Genomic DNA, 25135 nt, shown 5'->3' with positions numbered 1-25135 from the left:
CTGGGGCTGACAGCATAATGGGAGGGGGGAGGCCCAGTGCTGCCAGGGTTGCTGAGCAGAGCAGGTGAGGAGGTTGGGGAGGGGAATATGACCTGAAGGCAGAGTAGGGTGCAGGAGGCCAGGCCTGGAACACCTCCTTTATCCTGTGGACCACAGGGAGCCCTGTGGGTGTGGCTGAGGCAGACAGCAGGTGTGGGCGTGGAGAAGTCCCCAAAGCAGATGAGCCCGCCTGTGCTTCTGTGTGTAGTGTGCATGTGAGCATGTGTGTGTTTGAGTGTGAGCATATGTGTGCGAGCTTGTGCATGAGTGTGAGCATGTGCGTCTGGGAGTCTGTGTGAGTGTAACCAGTTGTGTGTGCCTGTGCTTGAGTATGAGTAGGTATGTCTGGGAATTTGTGTGTATGAGTGTGACCAGGTATATGTGTGTGTGAGTTTGTGTGTGTATGGACCAGGAGAAAAACTGTAATGGTGCCATCAGGGGTGTGTATCTTCTTGGGTGGGCTGGGGCAGCCTTGTGTAGAGGAAGGATCTTGAGGGGTGAGGACAGTGGGGAGCAGATATGGAGGTCCAAGGGAGTGTCAAGGCTCAAGTGCTGATGTCAGCTGGCAGGTCCCTCGTTCCTGGGGGTAGCCATGGAGCAGGGCCAGGGGCCTTGAGCTGACGCTGGGCATGGTGAGAAGGGAGGATCCCAGCAGGGGCCACTTATGCTGGGATGGCAGTTTTCTTCCTTTACTATACAAGATCTGATGCTTTTGGTTTCTTGATGCTCAAGAGCAGGCATGGGGCAAGCACCCAGGACACACGTGTAGCATGAGTGAATGAGCTAACACATGATTCCACCAGGTAGCTCTGCCAGGGAGAGGGCATTCCAAGTAGGAGAGCAGATTGAGCAAAAGCCAGGAGCTGGTGAGAAAGATGGAGACCTGGCAACTGGGGGCTGGCTGCTGGCAGGATGTTGATAGGCAAAGGTGCAAGGGCAAGTCATGGGGGAATGAGCCTGTGTATGCCATGCTGAGGGGCTGGGCTGGTTGGGGTGAATCTGTCTTTGCAGAGGTGGCAAGGGGCTGGATCACACAGTACCCGCTCCCCCTTGGTGACAAGAGCACTGGAGTTGGAGTCCATGGGCCCGGGACCCACTGGCCAGCTGTGTCATCTTGGGCAAGTGTCTACTGCTCTCTGGGCTTTCATGGCTTTTTGTATAACACAGGGCTAAAGCCAGGCCCCCAGATGCCGCTGGGCGCTCCAGGTGACTGGCTAAGAAAGGTTATGGGGCCAGCTAATGGGAGGTGTCCTGACGGACAAGATGAGACCAGTTCCTGGACAGGGCCTAAGGGTAAGCTGGCCTAGAACTCTGGCCTGGCTGACTCACCTTTTCCCAAAATACCTGGTCTAAGGCAGCTGCGCCAGGCGGGCTCCAAGACAGGACATGGGAGAGGCAACTGGAGGAGCTGGCTCAGGCACAGCGCAGCACAGCTGCCTGACTTCCTGGTGACAGTGACGGATTGGGTTGAGGGGTGCAGTGGGTAAGACCCTCAAGGGCCTGCGTGGCTGGGGACAGGAGAGCTCGGGGAATGCTGCACTTCCCTGCCCATAGGCATGGAGGGGAGCCAGGCAGCTTGGCTGGAATGTGCATAGCCTCATCATGCCTCAGTTTTCCTTATCTGTGAGATGGTAGTAAGCTTAGCTGGGGACAAACCATGTGGAATCTCAGGTTTGGACAGCCACGGCCAAGTTGGAGCCATGGGGATGGGCTGGCCTCTCTGAGATGGAGGCTGGGGCATGGCAAGTTTTAAATGGTTTCAGATGATTCTAAGATGAGGCAGCCGGCTGGCCCGAGATCACAGGGCGAGGAAGAGTTAGAGTGTGGGCAAGGGTCATGCCACTGCTGGGCACCTGGAGAAGAACAGTCTGCCTCTTGGTGGGGGGGCTGGGTGGGACATCTCAGGGGTTACAGGAAGCAATGCTTGTGTACGGGGGCTGTAAAGGGAAAAAATGTGCATACTGGGAAATCTGGCCATGATATTTCACAGATTGGGAAACTGAGGCACAGGGGGACCAGGGTCTCACCCAGAGTCACACAGAAGGTCTGTGACAGAGCTAGGACCTTGCCCTCTGAGAATTGCTTGAATCTGAAAACATGAGCATCCCTAGTGAGAGACAAGAGAGCATGCATGAGGGGGCCCAGCCATTGAGCTGCCCTAGAGGAGGTGCAAGCACAGTGGGAGGACCAATGGAGCAGTGTGAGGTGAACGCTGCTCCACGACGGCCTTGCCCCCAGAATTGGCAGCCTGGCAAGAAGCTGTAACGACGCTCCCCGGGCTCTTGTGTTCCTCCTGGGCTGTCCGGAATCTGGAGCTGAAGCCCCTGCTTTCTGCTTAAGATGTACCAAGACTTCGGAGCCCCAGGCACAGAACTCAGACTTGGATCTTGCTGTCACCCTCATGTTGGCTATCCCCTTTGATAGAGGAGAAAGCTCAGCCTCCCAAAAGAGAAGAGAGGTCCTCTGTGGGGCTACACCCGGTGGCAATCGCTGTAGCTCCAGCCCCTCAGTAGTGTACATGTCTCTACTCTGAAGATACGGCAGAGTGCATGGTCCAGGTCACAGCCTCACACCTCTCCTCTAGTCCTCAGGCATGATCCCCAGGAAGGACACATGCAAGAGACCCAGAGGACTAGGTGGGTCTGTGGCTGGCCTCTGAAGAATGAGCAGGCTAAAAGGGGTGGCCCTTGCAGGGGGGCCTGGATAGAGGCCTGGAGGTGAGACTGAGGCAGCCATTGATCTGAACAAAGAATTAGAAAGTCCAGGATTATGGCAAGTGAGGAATGCAGAGCAGGATCCACAATGCAGGGTTAAGGGTGGAGGGTGAAGGGTTCATCATGTGTGGGCAGAAGGGAGCCACAGAAGGCATTGGAGCTGGGGAAGAAGCAAGGTGGGAGAATCCTGGCATGCAAGGCCGCCTCCTGCGCGGCTGGGCAAGCAGGACTCTGCCAACCAAGTCTGCATGCCAGGTGCTTGGACTGTGTCCAGGACTGGACCCAGTGACTCAACGGGGAGGAAATCGCTCCCCAGGGAGAGAGGGCCCTGATGAATCACCCAGTCGGCTGGGGAAACTGGGGGGCTGGGTGCTCACTGAGTCACCCTCCTAGAGATGGGGGTGGGGGTGCAGCACAGTGGGGAAGACTGAGGGGGACAGAAGGCAGCAGCGAGGGTTGCTCAGGGCTTGGCCTTCCTGTAGTTCCATGAAGGAAATGGGGCTAATAGGGAAGGGATCAGACCAAGTAGCTGCAGGAAGAAGTTGTCAAAGGCCCAGAGTGCCCCGGGTTGCATTTTCCCGTGGGCTGCTGTCAGGTCAAGTGGTGGCTAGAAAAACCAGTCGGAGAGTTGAGTGTGTGACCTGTCTACACCCTGCCTGAGGCCAGGCTGCGCCGCCGCGATGAGACAGCAGGGGGCGCAGGAGCGTCGCGACTGCCGCAGGCGCCTGAGTGCAGAGGCCGCTCTGCGGACAAACGCTCTCCCAGCGCGCGGGTCCCGCGTGGAGCTGCGGGCTGCGTGACCAGGGCTTGCCCCTCTCCCACCTCCTGGGATGCCCACGCAGACCTGCCTGCCCCCAGCCCTACTCCGGAGCTGTGCGCCTGCCCGCGTGCGCTCGTGGGTCTCAGTGTGCACGTGTCTCCCTTGCAGATCTGCTAGCACTCAGGGCCTGCCCGTCGCTGAGTGACCTCTAAAATTCTCCCCGACTTCTCCCACCTTCTACTTGGAGGAAAAGCAGCGAGCCCGGGCTCCCGCAGTGTGCCACGGCCCCGTCCGGTTCCTTCTTCCTCCTCCCTCTCCCCCACTCCACTGTCCCACATCCCCCTGCCCCCCGCCCGCCTGTCCGCTCGTGCTAGTCTGGGGGGGTCCCCCTGGCCCCTGCCCCAGGGCTCAAAGTGGTGGTGCAGGAGTTGATGCGCTCAGACAGGTGGGATGCTCTCAGAGGAGACCCCTGGACTGCAGGGAGGGAGCGAACGGCGCTGCGCGCGGCTCCGCGGCCGGTCGGGGGTCCCGGGAAGCGCAGATAGGGGAGGCTTGTGGGGTCCCGCCTTCTCACCGGCCGGGGTGCTGTCCACGGTTGCAGGAGGTAGGCGGGGCCGGGGCGGGCCGGGGGCGGGCTGGGGCGGGGCTGGGGCGGACCCTCGAGCAGACCCAGCCAGGCGGTCGCGGACACGCTGACCGAGCCAGCGCAGCGGCCGGGCCGGCGGGCGGGCGGGCGGGACGGGCGGGCTGCGGCGAGCATGGTCCTGGTGCTGCACCACATCCTCATCGCTGTTGTCCAATTCCTCAGGCGGGGCCAGCAGGTCTTCCTCAAGCCGGACGATCTGCCACCGCCGCCGCAGCCATGCACCGACAGCCTGCAGGTAGGAGGGCGTCCCCCCCACCCCCAAGCCGGGAGCGATGAGAACGGTGTGTCCTGCCACCCCCGAGGCTGAGGCTGAGCCCTGGCTTGTCGTCCCCGGCCTCATGGCCCAGCTGGTCCTGCCGCGTCCCCTGTTCCCAGCCCAACTCCTGGATGGGACTGCAGCCCCTGCCCAAAGCCCTCCTCCAGCCCACGCTCCATTTGCCATCACAGACCTTGAACCCCTTGGGGTCGGGCCTGGAACATGCTGCCCCTGGATGAGTGGAAGACCCCTACCCAAGTCTTTGAACAACATGGTGGCATCTGGGGCTCCAGTCATACCCACCAGAGACCACCTTGATGTTTAGGTCCCAGCCTGACAGCTGGGACCTCACCCCAGTGCCCCTGCGTCTCCACCACCCAGGTTTCCAGGCCACCATGCAGATCTTAACACTGAACCTGGAGCCCCAGGTCCCCACCCCGCCCCCTCCTCCCTCAGGGATCTCCTACTGCCTTTTGCCTCAACCCACTAACGTCTTTTCCTGGGGCCTGTGGCCGGGGCTGCTCCCTGGGAGTTAGGGGTTCAGCATCCATCTTGGGGTGCCTGCTGCACTCCTTGAGCCCACTCGCTCTCTCCCTCTGGTTTGTCCCCCCACCTCTCCAGCCCCACCTGCTTCCCTTTCCCATGTCTCTAGGTCTTTCTCTTTCTCTTTTCTGGGGTCTCTTGGTCCCCCTCCCTTCCTCGTGGATCTGCCTGTCTAGAGATGAAGAGGGGTAGCTCAGAGCTCGTAGTGGGGGCATAGGGCTTGATAACTTATCAATCCCCCACCTGCCCACTGTTGTGGTCATGTCTGGGGTGGCTGGGGAGAGGAGCGTGCACTGTGGGGTCAGTCTCCTGTCAGGTGGGAGGGCAGGAGTGAGTGTCCAGGGCTGGCTGAGCCCATGGTTTCCCTTGTCTGTGAGTGCTGTGCTGTTGTGTGTGTGTGAGAGATGTGTCTGTGTTGGATGTGGTCACATGTGGCGTACCACAGGAGAGCATGGTGAATGTGGAGATGGCGAGCTGTAGCACTGTGTGCCGCTTGGCTAAGGAGGCAATGCTGTGGGTGTACAGTGCTGACTGGGGATGTGACGACATGTGTGTGTTGGGGGATGGATGTCACTGGGGGCTGAGTGGGAGCCAGCTTACATGAGGAATGTTTTTGAGGGGTGTGTGTGTGTGTGTGTGTGTTACTGATTGCTGTGTGCAGCCAGGAAGGACCCCCCCCAACCCCACGCCAGCCCTGAGGGCAGTTGGAGGGCTCATAGGCTGTCTGAACAGCAGGAGTTAGGGTCTGGAGTGGCTTGAAGTCAGCATGACAGCTCCTGGGTTTGCTTGGGGAGTGGCTCAGGGACTGTGTTGGTGTTGGAGTGTCATGTGTCTATGTGGTAGGTGTTTGTGTCACTCTGGACAGGATGAGGCAAGGAGCCTGTTGACCCAGTCTGTGTGTGTGTGTGTATAAGGCAGGATTATCTGTGCACCCACAAACCTGAGTCACTATGTATAAACATGACCCATGTGGGGTAGGTCCACATATATGTCTAGATCTGGCTGGCATGTGTGTTGACTGTAATTGGATGCCCACATCTGGAGTCATTGCAGGGTGGAAGACTGGGTGTGAGTGTGGATGTGTGTGAGTGTGGACTGTGTGATCACTGATGCCCATGAGCTGTTTGTGTGTGTGTGAGGGCTGTAGAACGTTCTGGCAGGGTGGGGAGTGCATGCCTGAGGCGTGTGGCTGGAGGAGCAGGGCAGGACCTGTAGTGTCTGGTGGGTGAGCAGTGTGGTAGGTGTCTGTCCGGGTTTGGGGGTGATGTACATGCAGGGGGAATGTGTGGGAGGGCTGCCCTGTGCCTGCTTCCCTCCCAGGGAGGTCCCTCGAGATGCCCTCATGTGCCGCCCCCCCACTGTCCCTACCCTTTGCCCTCCATCCTGTTCTCCTGGACCAAAGCCTTTGTGTTGGTTTCCTGCTGAGCAGGCGCTGGGTAGGCTGGCGGCAGGCTGGGACCCTTTGTTCTTTTCCTCTTTGCCCTTCTCCCTCCTGTGTGGGGCGGCTTTGGAGGGGTGGGAGAGAGTGTATGCGTCAGCATAAACACTGTACTGACCACCCCTCACGGTGCTCCATGGAAAGCCGGGTCCTGACTCAGGCCTGGACCTGGGGCTCTCTGGTGCTGTAACCATTGCCTGCTACAAGAGCAATGTGGGCCAAGCTTGGGTAGGGCAAATTTGTTTGTTGATCCCATGGCGCCTCAGGGCCCTTCCTGACTCCTGTTGCATCAGGGTTGCTGAGCCGCCAGCCATCACTTCTTGGTGTTCCCCTGTCCTCTCCGTGCTGGGAGACGGCCAGGAAGACCTCTGTCTGCCTCTGCGTACGTATGTTGACCCCATGTCTGATGGGGGAATAGACCCTGTCCTCACAGAGACCCTTATCTGGGGGGGGAGACTGGTCACACTTTGGGGCATCTCCTGGTCTGGTGGAGGTAAACCCTGGCCAGGAGGAAGATCCAGGCCATTCCCTCCAGAGGAAGTGACAGGAACACCCCATGAGGCAATGTGTCCACACATGTTGGAGAGTGGAGTATCCCTGACCTCCTTCAGGCTGGCAGATCATGCAGGGACGAGGGCCTGAAGCCCCTTCCAGGATGCAGTCTGCAGTTTGTGGGTTGGGCTGAGCTGGCTCTGGTGTGGGGTCTGTGGTGGGCAGGAAAGCCAGCCTGGGCTGGCAAATGTTCTTGCCTCAATGGCTAAAAGATCTTGCTTCCATCTCCCACCCACCCCAGCCCCTCCTCTGCACTAAGGCCTGCCTTTGAAGGCTACCTGGGGTCTCCAGCCTTTTCAAGTTTTCCCATCACCTGTGTCCACCAGACTCTTTTTTTTTTTTTTCCTCCTCATCATTGCTGCTGTCTCCATCACCTTTTCACAAATGTTCCATTCAACAGATGAACCCATGCAACTGTCTGAAAGCCTTTATCGAAGCATTTGCTGTGTGCGCTGGGCAGGTTGGAAGTGCTGGGGTCAGAGTGGTGGCTGGATCAATCTGGTGGAGCCCAGTTTCTGCATGCAGCCACATTACCAGCCCCCAGTGAGGTCCCTCCCTCCCTCCCTGCTGAGTGTTTCCATGCCAAGGTGCGTCTGGTTCCAGGGGGCTGTGCATGTGTGCCCTCTGGCTCCTGTGAGAACGCAGGCCCGGGTACCCTTTGCTCCACCCCTTGGGTTCTGACCTGGGCATGGCAGAGCCCAGATGTTGCATTCATTTTTGGAGACACTAACGGCTGTCCAGGGCAACTGGATGTCCTCCTCAGCCCTTCCTCTCACCAGCATTCCTAGGAAGAGAGAGAGAGAGAGAGAGATTGAGAGGTCAGGGGACTGGGGCTTGCGGTGCATTGCCAGAGCTGGTGCCAGAATCCTGCTTTCCTGGCTGCGAGGCTGGGCTCTGGCCCCAGCGCCATGCTGCTCCCTGGCCGGCCTCTCTGTGCTGCCTGCTGCGGGGAAATGATTATTAATGACCCCCCTGGCAAAGAGGCAGGAAACGTTTCCCGGCCACAGCTGGGGACCTGCTCCCTTCCAGCCCCAGCCCTTCACACCCGCCCTGGTCATGGTGTCCCACTCATGTCATGCACACGCCTGTGCCCCTGCCTTTGCAGCCTTCTTGCACTTTGTGTCCATTCCGCTTCCTTGAGCTTGATCTTGTGCGTGTTGGGGGTAACAAAGCACGAGAAAGGATGGATCTTTCTTGTCCTCCCCACTTTCTGCAATCTGAGTCTAATCTCTGTCCTAGCTCCAAATCAGCCACCCTTCTCCAGAAAGCCATTCTTGAATGCACTGCCAGACCCTCCGCTGCTTCTGCCCTGGACCTGGTGGGCACCGAGTCTCCCTCACTGCAGGCTCCGTCTCACACTGGTGATTTCCTCTTGGAGTCTGAGGGCACTTTGAGCAGCTTGTTCCCAGCTGCTGCCCTGGTATTGATGTGGAGGAGCACTCAGGTGCCTCTTCCAGGGAGCTCTTCTGCTGTTCCCCAGCCCAGCCTAGGGATTCTCGCTTGCTCTGAGCACCCCTGCTCTGTCTGTCCAAGCTGCATGCTGTGTATGGCCACGACTTCATCAGTGGACATCCGTGAACACCTACTGTGTGCCCAGCAAGGAGGATGGTAGAAATTTTTTTTTTAAAGATTTATTTTTATTACAAAGTCAGATATACAGAGAGGAGGAGAGACAGAGAGGAAGATCTTCCGTCCGATGATTCACTCCCCAAGTGAGCCGCAACGGGCCGGTGCATGCTGATCCGAAGCCGGGAACCAGGAACCTCTTCTGGGTCTCCCACGCGGGTGCAGGGTCCCAATGCATTGGGCCGTCCTCGACTGCTTTCCCAGGCCACAAGCAGGGAGCTGGATGGGAAGTGGAGCTGCCGGGATCAGAACCGGCTCCCATATGGGATCCCGGGGCTTTCAAGGCGAGGACTTTAGCCGCTAGGCCACGCCGCTGGGCCCGAGGATGGTAGAAATTTTAAAGTTCCTCTCCAGCTCTCCTGTGGCTGAGACACCTGTGGCAGGTCTGGGGTGGGGAGGGCCACAGCACACAGTTCCTTATGAGGGCAGTGATAATCTCAGGGGCTGTGCTGGGACATCCCCCTGCTTCCCTCCTACTGAGCTCAAAGTGAAAGGCAAGGGCAGGTGGGAGAGCTTCCAGGATGAGCCAGGAGAAAGTTCTGGATGGAGAGACAAAAGCCTGTGGTTCCTGCATTGTGCCTTCCAAATGTCAGGGCTCCAGTAAATGGGCCTGGAGAGGGGTGGAAGTGCCAGGAACTTGCTGAACCACGTGCTGCTGGGTGCCTAGTCACAGATGAGGAACTGACTAAAGAGTACTGGCAGTGGTGAAGAAGGGGGCCTGTTGAGGTGAGGGGCCAGGGTGAGAGGCTGCTGCTGCCCAGGCTGTGTGGGTGGATGCTGTGCAGGCTGAGGGCTGCAAGAGCTAGGACCCTGGGTGGCAGTGGTGGCCAGGCCCACCCAGGACCCTGGGTCTCCTTTAGGGGAGAGTAGGGGAGCAGGATGATGCCTCAGGCTGCTGCTTTACCTGGAACCGGGAGAAGTCCATCTGCGCTGGACAGACGGTGTTCAGACACCCAAAATTCAAACAGTCGGTGAAATGTGAGCCTGATTCAAACTGCAGATCCAAAAATGGCTGAGTGCTTTGCCAAGCGAGAGGAGATGGAAGTTTATGAAAATGCTAAACATACGTGATCCTTCTGATGTAAATTGTAGCCTCAGCTGCTCCCTGTGGTGCTTTGGAGCCGGCTGCCTCTGGTGCGGCTGCCCCCTGGGGCTCGGGGACCTCCCAGCCCTGTGCTCCAGAGAGGAGTTGCCAGGGTCCCAGCTCTGGGAAGCTTGTTGGCTTAAGGGGGCAGGTGTTTTACTTTCTCTGCCACCCCTCCACCGGCAGTGAGTTGGCCTGTTCACCGCCTATCCCCAATTTCATAGTTACCCCTTTAGGGGGCTGGTGGGAAGGCAGGCAATGGGGGTGGAAGACCAAAAGCGAGAGCAACAAGGAGAAGCTACAACCCTGGGACAGAACCCCTGCATTTCAGAAGTCATAGGTGGTGTGGTTTGCGGCACCCTTCCTCCTTGGCTGAGGTCTGCTCTGCACTTCCCATGCTGGGGTATTGCTCCGTTTCCCGCCATCTTGCCCAAGACCATTTTTCCAGGGCTGTGTTGTCTGTGGGGTCAAAGGAGGAAGTTGAGGGTCAGCGTCTCCCTGGAACCCGTGAACTGCAGCTGGAGAGCTGGGGCCTGTCCCTCAGGGTTCTCATGGGGTGGGGGCGGGGGCCTCTCAGCACCCTCCTCCCTGAGGCTGTGTGGGGGGTGTGGCTGTGATTCTGACATTCTGTGACTTTAAGCTGCTGAGGCCCCGGGAACGGAAGGTGCAGACATTCTGTGAATCCAGGATTCTAGGATTTGATGATCTGATGATTCAATGATTCTAAATGGGGCTGCTGGGAAGAGCTGCAAGCACCTGCCTTGTTAATGTCAGTGTTCAGTTAATAAAAACCTAACAAGACGCAATGGAGACAGAGAACTTGGGCCCCCCCTGAGAGGGAGCTGGGAGGGGCTGGCCAGGCAGGCTGAGGGTGAGGGGAGTGGAGACCCTCAGAGCTCAGTTCCTGCTTGTGCACCCCCTGCTGAAGTCTGCCAGGGGGCCATTTCCTCCAGTCCCTGCCTCTGCTCCTCAGCCACCGCAGACCATGGCAGAGTGGGGGTATACCCTGTCCTTCCAGCCCGGGTCTGGGGCAGAAATGCCTACAGCCGGGTGGGGAGGAGGAAGAGATGGCCTGCTTACATGCACGCGCACGCACACACTCACACACACACACCATTCCCCAGCAGCTCTGGTCCGAGGGGGAAAACAGGACATGAATGCTTCCTGGACACCAACATGGAAACACAGACACCCCAGCCTGTGCTGGCCCTAAGTACAAAGGGCTCAGACAAGGGCAGAGGCCAGGGCCTTAGCCTCCCCTGTGGGTGGTTGGGAGGGAGGCCCCAGGCCAGAACTCCCAGTCCAGCCTGGGGTGAGGCCAGCCTGCCTGTGGCTGCCTGTGTCGAGTCTCCATGCCTCCTAAGATCTGCTCATGCCGCTGCACCTGGCCAGGGCTGGGAAGGGCTCTGGGCATTAGGATAAAGGCTTTGGCCATGTGGGATGCCCATCCTGGTTGGGTCCTTGGGAACCAAGGACAGTTGCCCAAATTCAGGGACTTTCCAGTCAGAGAAAAAAGGACTTTGCAGTGCCCATGTCTTCTGGCAGCGGTGGATGAGTGGGTGGACAGAAGTGGGATGGGAGTTCAGGTTAGGGAGTGAGCGCCCCTCTCTGGCACCTTCCATGTTTCTCTTCCTACAGGCCAGAGAGCAGGTGGGGTAGTGACAGCTGCTGGGTCCTCTGTTCACAAGGCTCTATTGTCTGCCACCTTCTGTCTTGGCCCCAGGACAGGGTCTCAGTAGGGAGCCCTTCTCCAGCTGCCCCACCCGGTCTCCCTGGGACTCTCTGGGACTCTCCTCTTCCACCTGCTGACCTGCTCCTGGCCTCTCTCCCTATTCTGGGAAGCAGACCCCTGCCCCTTTGTCTCTGACTCTGTTTGTTTCCAAATCTTAAAAGATTGCTAGACCATCAAGTCCAAGGCTTTTTTAAGATGATGAAGCTAGCCCAGAGCAGGCTGCACGGAGCCCTGGGCCATGCTTGCTGTCCACACCACACCACCAGGAGCACAGGATCTCATGACCCCCATTGGTGGGTTTGAGAGCTCTGTCATTATGGGGCATGTGCCAGTACCCCATGAGGCACCGTGGGTTTCCCCAGTTCTCAGCCCTCCCATAGCCTGAGCTGCTGTCCCTGCCTCTTCTGGCCAAGGCCCCTCCCTTTGTTGCTGTCCCTGCTACCTGGCTGCCCCTGCCTTGGGCAGATCCTGCATTTGACACTCAGACCTGATGGAGCTCAGGCCTCCATGTTGGGGTGTGTGCCCATGTGCTGGACACACAGATGTGCAAGTGCATCTCCAGGAGTACAAGTCCAAGGTGAAATCACAGGGTTAGGACATGTCCCCTCCAGGGATCCTTCCAGGATCACTGCAGATGGCTCATCCTTGCTCCCTGACAGAAATCTGCCAGCCTCAGTTCCTCCTCTGTGACCCCAAGAGCAGGGCTGAGACAGGGGCCCCTCCCCCAGTGTCTCCAGGAGGGGCTCAGCTTCCTGTGGCTGGGTGGGGAGAGCTCTGAGGTCCCCAGAGGCTGATGGGACAATGGAGAGGCGGTGACAGATGAGACATGGCGTCTTCCCCCCAGGCAGGCTCCACCCTACTGACCTCCCTGCCTGGTGGTGTTTGGGGCATGGCCTTGACCCACTGTGAACCCCTGAGCACAAGACTGCTCCTCTGAACATATGACCCCAGCAACAGTTCTCTAAGGAGGCTGCGGAGCCCCAGGTTCCCAGGGGCATGGTCCCCCAGGGAGTCTGTGTTATGGGGTGTGAGCTGGGCATCTCTGGCCCTGGAGGGAGGTGGAGCAGGAGGCTGAGGCTGGGGTGTGCTTACTCAGAAGTCCTCATTCTCTCCACTTCACCCAGTTTGGAGTCAGTGGAGGGAACTGGAAGTTGACAGGGGATAGGATGAGCTGGACAGTGCCTCTGATGCGTGTACAAGACCAGCTGCAGGGAGCTGGAGATCCCACTGGAGCAGGCAGTCCCATGGGGCAGGGCGGCAGGGCGGCAGGGCGGCACTGGCATCTCAAGCTGTGTGGACAGAAGGGCTGGACCCTGGGGGTCAGGCCCTTATCCCAACCCTCCCCCTCATTTCCTGCACCGGATGCAGCCGGGTGAGTAGGGTCATCACACAGAGGGAAGGAACAGGCTTGAGCCAACACATACCGGGCCCAAGGGCAGAGGCACGCATGTGGGTGATCTGCTCCTGTTCAGGGCTGCTGTCAGGCCACAACCCTACAGAATGGCCACACCAAGGCCTGCACGAGGACCCCATCATTGCACTTGATGTGGGACCCAGCTACAGACATGCCTTGGGGAAGGAAGACCCCGCAGGATATGGAGACCTGTGGGAGGACCAGGCAGCTGGCCACTACCATGCCAGGTGCAGTCATCGTCCCAAGTAGAGCAGAGATTCCAGCAGTTCACTGTGGGCGTCCAGGGCCAGTGCCAGGCAACGGGCTGGGGGGTGTACAGTGGGCACCTCAGAAGTATCCCCCTCCTAACCCTCTGAGTCTGCCTGTGCCTGCTCGGTGCCTGAGGCTGTTTATTTCCCAGCAGGGATGGGTGTCTCACCCCTCCCCCGCCCCGTCCCCACCACACGCTTCTGAAGCTGCCAAATCAAATCAGGCCTTGCGCCCGCGCCAGGCTGGCATGGCGGCCAGCAGCTGACGGGCACGGAGCCAGGCTCAGAATATCCCGCTGCCTGTCCCATGCCTGGGCATGCTGGCCGTGGGGGTGGGGAGGGGCAGTGGCCTCAGGAGGTGGGAGGCAGGGGACTCTAGAGGAAACAAGGAACTGCTAGGGCTGCCATGGCAAGCCCCCTGCCAGTGCCACTGTTAGGGAGGCTATGGCAATGTTACTGGTGGGACACGGGGTGGGCCCACATACCAGGGACTCTTGGCAACTCTGACTGGTCTAGGATCCCCACTGGAGGTCTGTGAGCAAAGGCCCACCCAGTGTGGAAGTTCAGTGACCACATGTGAGCTGGATGCTACAGGGCCCCTGCTATAGCCAGAGAAACTGTAGGCTTGGAGCGGGGTGGTGGAGTTCCCTGGAGGGAAGCAAAAGGGTGGGTGGGGTTCCTCAGAAGAGGCTGGGACCCTCTTGTTTCAGCTCTGAGTCCCGGGCAGAAAGAACCCAGCTTTGTGCTAAGTCTACAACCAGCCAAAGGGGCTGGTGGGAAGGCGGGTGCAACTAGACAAGGTTCCTGGAGGAGGAAAAGGAGGCCTCCCATTTGGAGGGCAGGCTGGGGATCAGGGGAGAGGCCCAGCAGGCCTCAGCCCCTGGCTTTCTTGTCTCTGCAGCTGGCCTGGACCCCCTTGCACAGGAGCCAGAGTCCCCAGGAAGTAGAGCCAGTGGACTGGAGGTGAGAGCTCAGTGGAGGGAGGTGTGGCCAGCCCTGGGGGTTGGGGAGGCTGGAGCTGCATCCCAGCCCTGCTCCTAGCCCCTGCTTATGCCTCTGGGCCATCTTCAAACTGTCCCCCCCTCCCAGACCATCTTCCCCTTCACCTCAGAAACACTTGACCTTCACATTGCCCCCTCATCATTCCTCCACCCACCTCACCTGGGCCATGTCAGCTCCTCCCTGAGGCCCTGTCTGCCAGTCTCCCTTCTCCATCCCTGCCTCCTGCCAGAGCCCTGGGCCCCTCATTGCCTGCCAGCTTTCCCCAGTCCCTATCCTCCTCCTCACATGGCTAAACCTGCCACTTTGTTGCTGGACAGTTTTCCATATATCCCTCTCCACTGCCCTCACCCCTGCAGCCCTGGCCCAGCCACAGTGCCCCCTTCACCTGTTCTCCTGAAATTGTTCTCTCTGGCTCCCCTTTCCCTCCAGCTTCCTAAACTCTTCTGGATTCTAGCCTCCCCTTCTCCTCTGGGCAATCCTTCCCACCCAGCTATCTGCCAGCACCACCTGACCTAGCTTGCTCACACTCCCTCCTCTGAGCTCTCCAGCCCTCACTGTGGACAGATGTGAGGGGAACTTCTGCTTTGCTGGCACCCACTATGCTATGCCACCAATACCCTTTTTGTCCCACCATGTGACTCCATACTGATGTCTGGCCCTACCTTTTTCATTCCCAAACCTTCCACTGCCCTACGGTGGATTCCAACAATACAGGGAGGGCCCCGTTGAGCATGTCCTTAAATGCCACGGGCCATTCCCAGCACCTGCTCCTCCCTCTGGGACACCTCGTAAGGGTCTTTACTTGTTGGGAGTGGCTTTGGGATACAGAAAAGAGATTGGGTTGTGAATGTTGCAGATTGGCACAGGGGTGCATGTCTGTGTGTGTGTGTGCATGGATTGGTGGAAGCAGCCAGCAGTGCAATTCTGTGGCTGGCTGTGTTGTGAGGAAGAGGAGGAACCCTCCATGGCAACCCTACCCTGTGCACAAGCTGCAGCCCCACGCCCCTGCTCAGTTCTTTTAGCCTCCTGTAAGGCATGGCTGTTACCCTTTTATTCCCTTTGTACATTGGTGGGGGGTGGCCACTGAGGCCCAGAGGGTCACCCAGCAAGTGGATCAGGGCAGAGCTGAGGGTGGAGCCTGGCTTTGTCTTATACCTAAGTCCCCTTTCTCCCTCCTAAGATGAAATGGGACAGAGGTGCCCACACTGGGTCTGGTGCCCAAAGGGCTCAGCACATGCGAGCTGGGGGAGGGAGGCCCAGAACCCGCAAGCGTGCTTCTCTCCCTGCAGCCGGGAGCTGGCATGTGGAGAGGAAGGGAGGCAGGGCCTAGAAGGCCATGATTAATGTATTGATTGCCATGGCATTCCCCATGGGCGGGGGCTCCCCCCAGAGCTGGGACAGATGGTGTGCCTGGGAACCGGCAGGCCACCCGCCAGGAGAGATTGGATGTGTCATCTACCCAGGAAGCTGCTAGGGGAGGGGGCTTTGAGAGCTGACACTCGCCTGGGCAGCAGGGGCTGAGCCCCAGGGAAGGAGCTCCAGGCTCCCTGTGTGTGCCTCTGTACACAGCCCCCTCTGCTTCAGCACTGGCCCTGTCCTCAGCAGGTTCAAGTTATGTCCCCTTTCCCAGCTCTGCTACCCCATCCTCTGCACACAGCCTCCCTGGGTGAGACCCATTTGGCTTTCTGGTACTGTCAAGGCCGCAGGAAGGAATGGCCTGTGACAGAGAGAGGACCGCACAGGCAACAAAGGAGGGCCGAGTCTTGTTTGGACTCCAGGGAAGGAGAGGGAGCAGGAACTGGGGAGCCTGATGATGATCTTGCATGGATCCTGGGGTTCAACTAGCAGGAGTTCAAGGCCTGGCTTAACTGCTTCCTGGGTGTGTGAGCAGTGGGAAGACCCTGTCACTACAGGAAGGCCTCTCTGCTGTGGTTGTGATTGCAAGTTACAGATGCAGTCGGTCAGCTAAGGTGCCTGCCTAGACCAGGCCTGACCCTCCCTGGCTCCTGGGCAGGAGTCAACTGCACTCCGTTTCCCTTGAGGGTATGAACCTCGGAGCCAGGCTGAGCTGTGGGGTCAGGCTGAGGTTGCTGGAGGCTCTGTGTGGGTATTGGATGCTGCCCTGGCACTGGCTGGGTGGCAGTCAGAGAGCAGGGCAGCCAGCACCCGTCCCCAGCTGGGCAGCATCTGCCTAGCACACCCTGGTTGGCTAGTCCTCCTACCCCTATGCCAACCAGCCAGCTCAGAAGAGGGGCTCCTGGGGTTCCGCCTGGGGCCCTACTTCATGGTTAGGTCCCTGCCTCATGGTCATCTCTGGAAGCAGGGGCCGAGGAAGTGGAAGTCAGTGCACTAAACATACTGAATCAGTGCCTCTTTCCTGCCATCCTCATGGTCCACGGGAAGCCTCGGGCATGCCAGTTGGGGCAGAGGCAGACCTGGGCAAGGAAATAGGTATCCACCCTTAACCCCCACATGTTCTGCTTGGCTCTGCCCCCTTGGTGAGGCTTCACCTATTGCTTTACCTATTGCTCCCCACCTCCTGGACCCATTGGGCTGTGGCATAGGCTTGGTACACAACAGACACTCAGTAAGTGTTTTGTGCACAAATGAGACTGGCTTTGAGTAGAGTTGGATTGGTTCTTCAAAGACAATGCAGTCGGGACAGTCTTGGGGACTTCCTGGAGGAGGAAGTCTTGGCACTTAGAAGGATGTGACTGATGAGCTCAGCTGGGCAATTCCACACAGCCAGCTTCTGCTGGGACCAGCTGAGGGCAACCAAGACCAGTCCAGGACTGGAACATGTAAACCGAGGGGCCAGGAACAAGGACTCTATCCCAGAGTGGGTTGTTGGAGGCAGGCTTGGGGCTGAGAAATTCCCCACCGAGTTCTGGTCTTAGAGGCTGGGATGAGGCCGAGGCAGCATGGTGAATGAATGGGCCCAGCTTGGTGGGCCCGCTCTAGGCAGGGCAGGTGCTGGTTTTGGGGTGGGGCATGTGAAGTAGGATCACGATGGGGTTGAGAAGGGCTGCTTGGTGGACAGGAACAGCTTGTGTGTGTGTGTGTGTGAGAGAGAGAGAGAGAGAGAGAGACTGGTGAGCTGGGTCTTGCCTGAGGCCAGGCTGGAAGTGCTACTGCAGGTTCAGGCCTGCATTAAGAATTCTCGAGTGATTGCTGTTGCCAAGTGGCAGCTGTGCCCACCTCATCCAAGGGCCTTGATGGTGCCCCATGACCCTCAGGCAGCGGCTGCCAACAAGTCGGCTGGAGCATCTGGTGTCTGCAGGGGCCCCGAAGCTCTGCCATCTGTCTGTGCCCACCTGTCGGGCATGCGGGGCCTTGGGACCAGGGACTCCGTCACAGCTGCTGCGCCAGCACGTCTCGCTGTCTGATTGCCCATCTGTGCACATGCCTGGCTGAGGGCAAGGCCCAGAGAGGTCCTAGGTTCTGGCAGCAGGAGAACCTGTTCTGGGGTTGGGGGAGCCCTTGGACCCAGATGAGACAGAGCCCAGGAGGTGGGCCAGGCTTTTGAACAAGGCGTGGAGAGGGGCAGCAGTAGGTAGGTCTGGGAGGGGAAGCCCTCCTTTCCCCGACCCCAGCAGGCCTGCAGTGGAGGCTCAGAGAGGGGTGGGCACTGTCTGAGAGTTGCATAGCTGCTGTGGACCGAGGCAGGCGGCTCTCATGGCTGGCCCCTCCCCAGGCCTGCTGGGCCTTGGGCTGTAAACACCAAGAGAACAAGTTCCGTTTCCCGGTAAAATGTTTATCTCGGGCCGTGTGGGGAGCGTGTGCACTGGCCTCCTGCGGGCCTTGGGCCAGGGGCCCTGGCAGCCGTGTGGGGGCCACCGTGGGGCCAGAGGCAGAGTCAGGAAGCCTGGGGCGGGAGGGTTGGGAGGATGCCAGGAAGTCCCTGCTTGGAGCCTGGTTCTGGGTGCCAGCTGCAGGTGAGAAGAGGGCGCTGCAGCTCCAGGCACCCCTTACCCCTCCCAGCACACTACCCTTTCTATATTCCTGGCAGCATCCCCCCACCAAACCTGCTCTCCCCACTGGCTGCCCCGCACCCTCCAGCCCTTGCTGTGGCCTGTACCCCCACACAGAAGCCTTTCTCTTGCTGTCAGCTGTCTTCCTCTAGGCAGTGCCCCAGGCCCTCTGCCTCCCACCCTTCCCTGTCAGCTGCTGGAAGCTCCCTGGCTGGGCCTCATGCTGCCCATCTTGGACACTTGCTCCAACATGTCAGGCAGCTTCTTGCATTTGCATGCTGCTGGGCATTCCCCTGGGAAATGCAGGTGCCCCAAGGCGTGGGGCAAGATCCTGAAGTCATCTCCTCTGCCCACCCCCTGGGGACCAGCACAGCCCGGGCACTGGGAACATCAAGTGAATGGAGCCAGGGAGGGGGTCATGGAAGGTGTCATGGATCTTACCAGGGTTGGGAGGAGGGAGCAGGGGTGGCCAGGGCACCTGCCAGCCTGGGCCTGAGGATGAGAGTCCCAGCCGGGCTTGGCCTGAATGGGGCCCTGGTGGCAGGAAATCCTTGCAGGACAAGCAGGGGCCGAGGACTGAGCACAACAGGAAGCAACCTTGACACGCACAGCAACTCTGGCCACGGTGCCCCGCAGGGTGGGGGTGGGGTGCTGCCGAAAGTGGCACCAAGATACTGACCATGGGACTCCCAGGCTTGGGATGTGGGACACCAAATGGCAGATGCTGTCTGTGGGGTGCTGTGGGTGGGAAGAGTGAGTCACTGTGCTGGTCACACTGGGTGTGGCACCCTGGCGACACCAAGTGTGTGACATTGCATACTATCTGCTCCTGCATGTGTAACACCAAGGGGAGAAAGGGGTATGACAACGACGTGTCATCAAGAGGATCAACTATGTAAGTGACACTGTGTGTGACACTTGTGCTGCTGTGTCTGTGGCTCTGGTGTCTGCTCCTGAGTGGGTGTGACACATGGAGCTGAGGGTGTGACGTTCAGCATGTGACAGGGACTGGGTAATGTGTGGGGCCCTGAGCCAGCCCCACCATGTGTGATTCTGGGCAGGAGTGTGTCTCTGTGAAACAGGAGTGCATGCTGCTGTGACCATCACAGAAAGGTGCCAAGGGCTTCAGCCAGTGAGTCACATGATCCAATGGATGGTTCTGGAATGTCGCTCTGGTTGCAGAGGCTCCCACGGCAGGAGATGGGAGTGCTGGGGTTAAGGGGATGGCAGAAGAGTTAGTAAAATGTTGGAGAGGGAGAGGTGATGGCACCTGCTGATGCATGAGAGAGGTGAGTGGCAGGGGCAACAGAGTGTCACTCTGGGTTTTGGTTGGCAAAGCAACCAAAAGCAACCAGTGATGGTTGGTGATTTCTGTGAACTGGGCAAAGCTCAGGGAAGGCCAGGGCGAGGGGCAGAGAGGGCAGGAGACACACCTTGAGAGATCAGCTCTGGATGGTGAATGCAGGCATCCAAGAAGATGCCCTTTGGGCAGCCATGCATGCATGAGGAGTCTGAGTGTGAGACATTCGCTGGGCTGACCTAGAGGGAGAGCGTGGTGAGGAGGCTCTTGGGGTGGGAGACTGAGGCTGGGCCCTGCACATGAAAGGGAAGGAAGGAAGAGCAGGAGTGTGGAGCGTAAGCCAGGGAAGGAACGGGGTTCACAGGAAGGGGTTGGGGGAGCCAAGAGTCACTCCCCTGTCACTAATACTGGGACTGGGGGCCAGATTAGTCCCAGAGGGATGAGCAGATTGAGGACTGGGATACTGATGGCTCTTTAGTGCCATTTGGCTCAAGGGAAACAGGGAAGGGGTGGGGTGGCTGGAGAGGGTTGAAGGTCAAGGAAGATGAAGTGTTTTATTTTGGGGTTATTTTGATAATTGCTTTGAAGAGTTATTTGTTTTTATTTGAAAGACAGTGTGGGAAGATCTCCCATCTGCAAGCTCACTCCCCAAATGACCACAGTGGCTGGGGCTGAGCCAGGCTGAGACTCCATTCAGGTATCGCACAGTGGTGTCAGAGGTCTGAGTACCTGGGCCATCTTCTACTGCTTCCCTAGGCGCATGAGCAGGGAACTGGACTTGAATTAGTACACTGATACGAGACGCTGGCACTTCAATGGGTGGCTTAACCCCCTGAGCCACAAGGCTGGCTTCTGTGTTGTCACTGAGTTGTAGTCCTTTATATATGCTGGATATTAGTTCTTTTTTTTAAAGATTTATTTATTTTTATTGCAAAGTCAGATATGCAGAAGGAGGAGACACAGAGAGGAAGATCTTCTGTCTGCTGATTCACTCCCCAAGTGACCACAATGGCTGGAGCTGGACCGGTCCGGAGTCAGAAGCCAGGAAGCTCCTCCGGGTCTCCCACGTGGGTGCAGGGTCCCAAGTCTTTGGGCCATCCTCGACTGCTTTTCCAGACCACAAGCAGGGAGCTGGATGGGAAGCGTCACTGCTGCGATTAGAATCGGCACCCATATGGGATCCTGGCATGTTCAAGGCAAGAACTTCAGTTGCTAGGCCACCATGCTGGACCCTGGATACTAGTTTTTTACTAAACATATTATTTGTAAATATTTTCCCCAGAGGTTGTTTTGCTGAAATATTTGGAAGCAAATCCCAGGTGGGATTTTTTTTTCAAGGCTAGGCAGCCCTGGATGATGCTAGTATGTGGCAGTAGAAGCCAGAACCATCAGGGAGCTGTGTGTGACTGTGTGACACTGAGGGTATGGGGTTAACAGCGACAGGTCCCTGTGTGTGACACTCACTGATGTACGACAACATAGAATGACAGTGTGTCTCTGAGCATGGGGGACCTACCATGGGTAGGGATAAGATATCATGTCCCTGTGTGTTATCCTGGGGTGCTATGGAGGGGAAATGGTGAGGCTGTGCTTTGAGTGCCAGGGTGCATGAGGCCCAGCCATTTGCTGTAGGAGACAAGTGGCATCTGGTCCTGGTATGGGCTGGTGTGAACTAGGCTTTTGGGAGGCAGGGTGTGCTGTGCTGCCAGTGGTGCCATAAGGAACGGACCTGTTTGGGCTCTGCCCGCAGTGTCTCCTCTTCCCCCCAAGCCTTGGTTTTCTTGGTCTCCAATGGGGCTGCTGTGAAGATTACAGGAAGCAGTGCTTGTCATGGCTGCTGTCTCTGGCCCCCTGCTACGTGCTTGCTCAGGCCCTGTATCCCAGGCCCTGGGTAATGGTGATGGCAGCGCAGCCGGGAGCTGCATGACCATGTCCTCCCACACCCCAGGCTTCTCTCCCTGATCCTGTGCACTGCCTGTGGTGTGGTCAACAACCCCCTCCTCCACCTTCCCCAGTTGGCTCCTGCAGCCCCCTTCTCTCTCCATCAGCCTCCAGCCCAGGCCCCTGTTGCCTCATTCAATTAGGCCACGCAGTTTGCTCAAAAAGAAGCCTCCTAATTTGATTACTCACACTGGGTGGGGATCCGGCCCCGGGGAGCAGGGAGGATCTGCTCCTGGGATACCCCTCCCCTGCCACATGCTTATGCTCCCATCCGTACATGGCCCAAAGCTCGGTTTCCTCTCCCTTAGCAGCCCAGACCTGGCAACAGGAGCCTGCACTTCATCGTTTCTCTACGGGCCTTCATGTCTCCCTCTGATCACGTGGGCTTCAGAGGCTCTGGCCAGCCTGGCCCACGCCATGAGCGTGCTGCTGGCCAGTCTTATCTTCAATTGAGCTCACCTGCAAGGCCCTGCCTCTTAGCCAGGCCGTGTCCACAAAAGCAGAGGGCACTGAGACAAGCTTTGTCCCTCCACACTGCCTCTTCCCAGAGGTGTCAGTCACTTCCGGACTTGCACAAAGGTATTCCTGTCCCCTGTTGACCACCAGCTTACGCAAGACTTGGAAGGTTTCACTTTAGCCAACTCAGCAGGTCTTGGAGAAGGGACTGTCTTACCAAGGTTGGAAGACTTGTGCGTTACATGTAGTGTGCAGTGGGTGAGGCATAGAGTCCAGGTCTGGAGGAGGAGAAAGTGATGAGAATGCAGGCAGAGGAGATGTGGACCCCTCAGGTGCCAGCACTCTTACCACACACTCATGTGCTTGATTGAAGACAAGATGAAGCAGTTGCATGCTCACTGCACACAGCCTCACGCTCACTGCACACAGTCTTACGCTCACTGCACACAGCCTCACGCTCGCTGCATAAAGTCTCATGTTCAGTACACACAGCCTCACGCTCACTGCACACAACCTCACGCTCACTGCACACAGTCTCACGTTCACTGCACACAGCCTCACGTTCACTGCACACAGCCTCACGTTCACTGCACACAGCCTCACATTCACTGCACACAGTTTTGGGCTCAGTACAAACAACCTCATACTCATTGTATGTACAGCTTCACGCTCACTGCATAAAGTCTCATGTTCAGTACACACAGCCTCATGCTCACTGCACACAGCCTCACGTTCACTGCACACAGCCTCATGCTCACTGCACACAGCCTCACGCTCACTGCACACAGCCTCACATTCACTGCACATATGCCAAGCTCTCACAGACATCACTGCCCCGAATCACACCTGCAGAGACACAGCTGTGAGGTATGGCCACAGGGTAGAGGCCACAACCACACTCCACTCATACTTGGGGCTCATGTTTCCACGCCTACACTTGGTCTCCTGCAGAAGCACAGACACACATGCTTTCACACAGATACCCTCCTAGTGACCCAAGGGACATATGCACAGTGATCATGTGCTGGCCCAGGGGACACACCATATGGATATAAGCTGAGGTCTCAGCAGAGTCAGAAGTCTCCATGAAGTGAGCAGAGAGCTCATCTGTGAGACATACATCTAGAATTTTCTCATCAAAGAAGACACATAAAAATGAACCTATGTCACTGTCAAGATAAAGTTAACCTTGAACCATATGGAAGGTCTGTCTGAGGCTCTTGGAGAGGGGGACAGTTTGCTTTGGGCTCTGCTGAAATTCCCAGGCCCAGGAGTCCTATCAGTGTCTCTAGGCTGTTGCCCTAGCTCCTGAGGGATGGAAGTGAGCTGGAAGGGCGGGTGGGAGATGCAGGCACTAGATGTTTGCTCTGTGACTTCCTGGGCCCTCCAAGGGCAAATAACTGCATGCCAGCCGGCCTGCCTGGGCTGGGGGGTGGGGCGAGGAGCCTGCCTCTGCCAGGGGCCCACAGACTGCATCTTGGCCAGCTCTCCATGAGCTTACCTCTCCCTCCCCCTCTCTGGGGCTTGGTTCAGTGGAGACTAGAGGCAGGGAGGGAGACTGGATGGGGGCTTTCCCCTGGAGACCCTCTGTGTCTAGGGTCCAAAGCTGGGCAGGAGATATGGAGGAGGAGACCAAGGGACCCAGGGCCCACATGATATCTCCCTGCCACAGGGACACCCGTCCCCAGCCCCCACATCTGTTCTGTGCCTCAGCAGCCTAGCCCCGCTGCCTGCTTTGCCAAGGAGAGGGTGAGGAGGGGTGAGGAGGGGTGGAGGGGGTAAGGAGGGTCCAAGCAGGCTGGGTCTAGAGGAGCCCCTCTCTTCCCACTAATGTGACTATGACTATGACTTAGTTCCTGCTCTCCTCACCTGACAACTCCCTGTAGCCGGAGCACTTGGTGCCCCTTGCCAGGGATGGCAGGGTTGAAAAGCCCGGGCAGGCTTGAGGAGAGAGAAATGGAGGTGGTCTGTTTGGGTTTCAACTAAGCCCCAAGGTGGCAGAGAGGAGCCTGGAGGCAGGGGCATGCCAGAGATGAACCCCGCCTGGATTCCACACCCCAACCATCCCTTCTCCCTGTCCCCAACCCCCACCCCACTCCCACTCCCCCACCCCCACCTACCCCTCACCCCCCACCCCCGCCATGAAGAAGAGCTATTTTTAGGAACAATAAAATCACTCACACAGTTCTGCTAGCTCAGAGGGGGAATTAGCAGAGGAGGGGTCCCCAACTTGGGCTCTGCCCTCAGGGGCTTCCCTGGGCAGCCTCACTTCTTCAGTGCCTGTCCTCAGGGCCCCGTCCCGGCTCCCAGCCTGTCTCATTCTGAATCTGTCTCTGTTCCTGTCTCCTTTTCTCTCTCCCTTTCTCCTCCCTGCCCCCTCAGGGATTTGGTGAACAGCTGGGCTGGGCCTAGCTCAGCGGATGGAGCCAAATACAGTCATGGGACAGAGGCAGGGGAGGCCCTGGGGAATAGGCAGCTGGAGTAACAGGCCCGTGGCACCCAGCCCTCCTCTCTGCTCTGGCCTGCAGGTGCTGGCTCCTCCTCTCTGCCTTGGCGGGGCCCATGCTGACCTGTGCCAGAAGATGCCACTCAGCATCGTGGGCTCTGGACAAGAGGTCCAGCACCTGGCCCAGGCAGGGCCTTAGAAGAGCCTCTTAGACCCATACAGTGCTTAGGTGCAGAGTGGTCTGGCCTGGCCCCAAGTCTTGGCTTGGAGTCTGGGCCTCTTGCCTCCGTGTGAGAACCTGAGCCAGGTATTCCCAATCTCCTCTGGCCTCTGTTTACCTCCAGCCAGCTGGGGGTTGGACCTTATGAAGAACTGGGGGTCTGTGGACTGTTGGTCCTATGGATGTTCTACAGGTGACCACCCAGGAAGGCTTCCTGGAGGAGGTGACATCAGTCACAAAAGAAGGTAGCAGTGGTAGTGCTATTCTTGGAAGAGCTCGACTCTCCTGATCTGTGTGCTCCAGGCTTGTCCTCGCTGTCTGCCTTCCCCCCACCCCCAGCCTGCCTCAGCTTGGGAGGTTGGCTGGAAGCTTGGGAAGGTTTCCTGGCAGCTGACCTTGGAAGCTCTCCCATTCCTTGGGGTCCTTCTGTCACTGTGCTGGGTGTTCCCCTAGTCAGCAAGCACCTCGCAGCTCCTGTGATGGACTGTGGCATCTTGGGGCCCAAGGGGGCTGGGTGGCGGGACACAGACCTGGCCACCTAGAGCAGGCAGCCTGGTAGGGGAGAGCAGCAGGCCTGAGCAGGCCTGGGGGAGGAAAAGATCAGCCAGGAGAGAAAGAGAGAGAGAGAGAGAGAGAGAGAGAGAGAGAGAGAGAGAGAGAGAGAGAGAAAATCTCCCTGCTGCTGCCACCCAGCCCTCCACTCACTTCCTGCAGTCACTCGTGACGCTGGCCCAGCTGGTGGCTCAG

The 25135-nt window shown here is 58.2% G+C and overlaps 1 protein-coding gene across 5 annotated transcripts in view; it reads left to right on the top strand.

The window, feature by feature from the left end:
• Positions 1-25135, top strand: part of PDE2A (phosphodiesterase 2A) — a 77519-nt gene that overhangs the window by 20556 nt on the left and 31828 nt on the right. For 2 of the 5 annotated variants that reach the window (XM_058663544.1, XM_058663540.1), the window contains exons 2-3: positions 4322-4394; positions 13954-14015. In XM_058663544.1, coding sequence (XP_058519527.1) covers positions 4376-4394; positions 13954-14015 — 81 coding nt within the window. In that variant the 5' untranslated portion in view covers positions 4322-4375. Of the gene's footprint in view, positions 1-2637; positions 2757-4240; positions 4395-13953; positions 14016-25135 lie in introns of those variants that run through there. The other 3 variants (XM_058663542.1, XM_058663543.1, XM_004590048.2) reach the window with 3 other exon arrangements.

This window comes from Ochotona princeps, chromosome 4 (genome assembly GCF_030435755.1).
Source record: "Ochotona princeps isolate mOchPri1 chromosome 4, mOchPri1.hap1, whole genome shotgun sequence".
In the NCBI taxonomy this organism is placed as follows: Eukaryota; Metazoa; Chordata; class Mammalia; order Lagomorpha; family Ochotonidae; genus Ochotona; species Ochotona princeps.
Note: the sequence above shows the minus strand (reverse complement) of the source record. Positions and strands in the feature narration are given on the sequence as shown.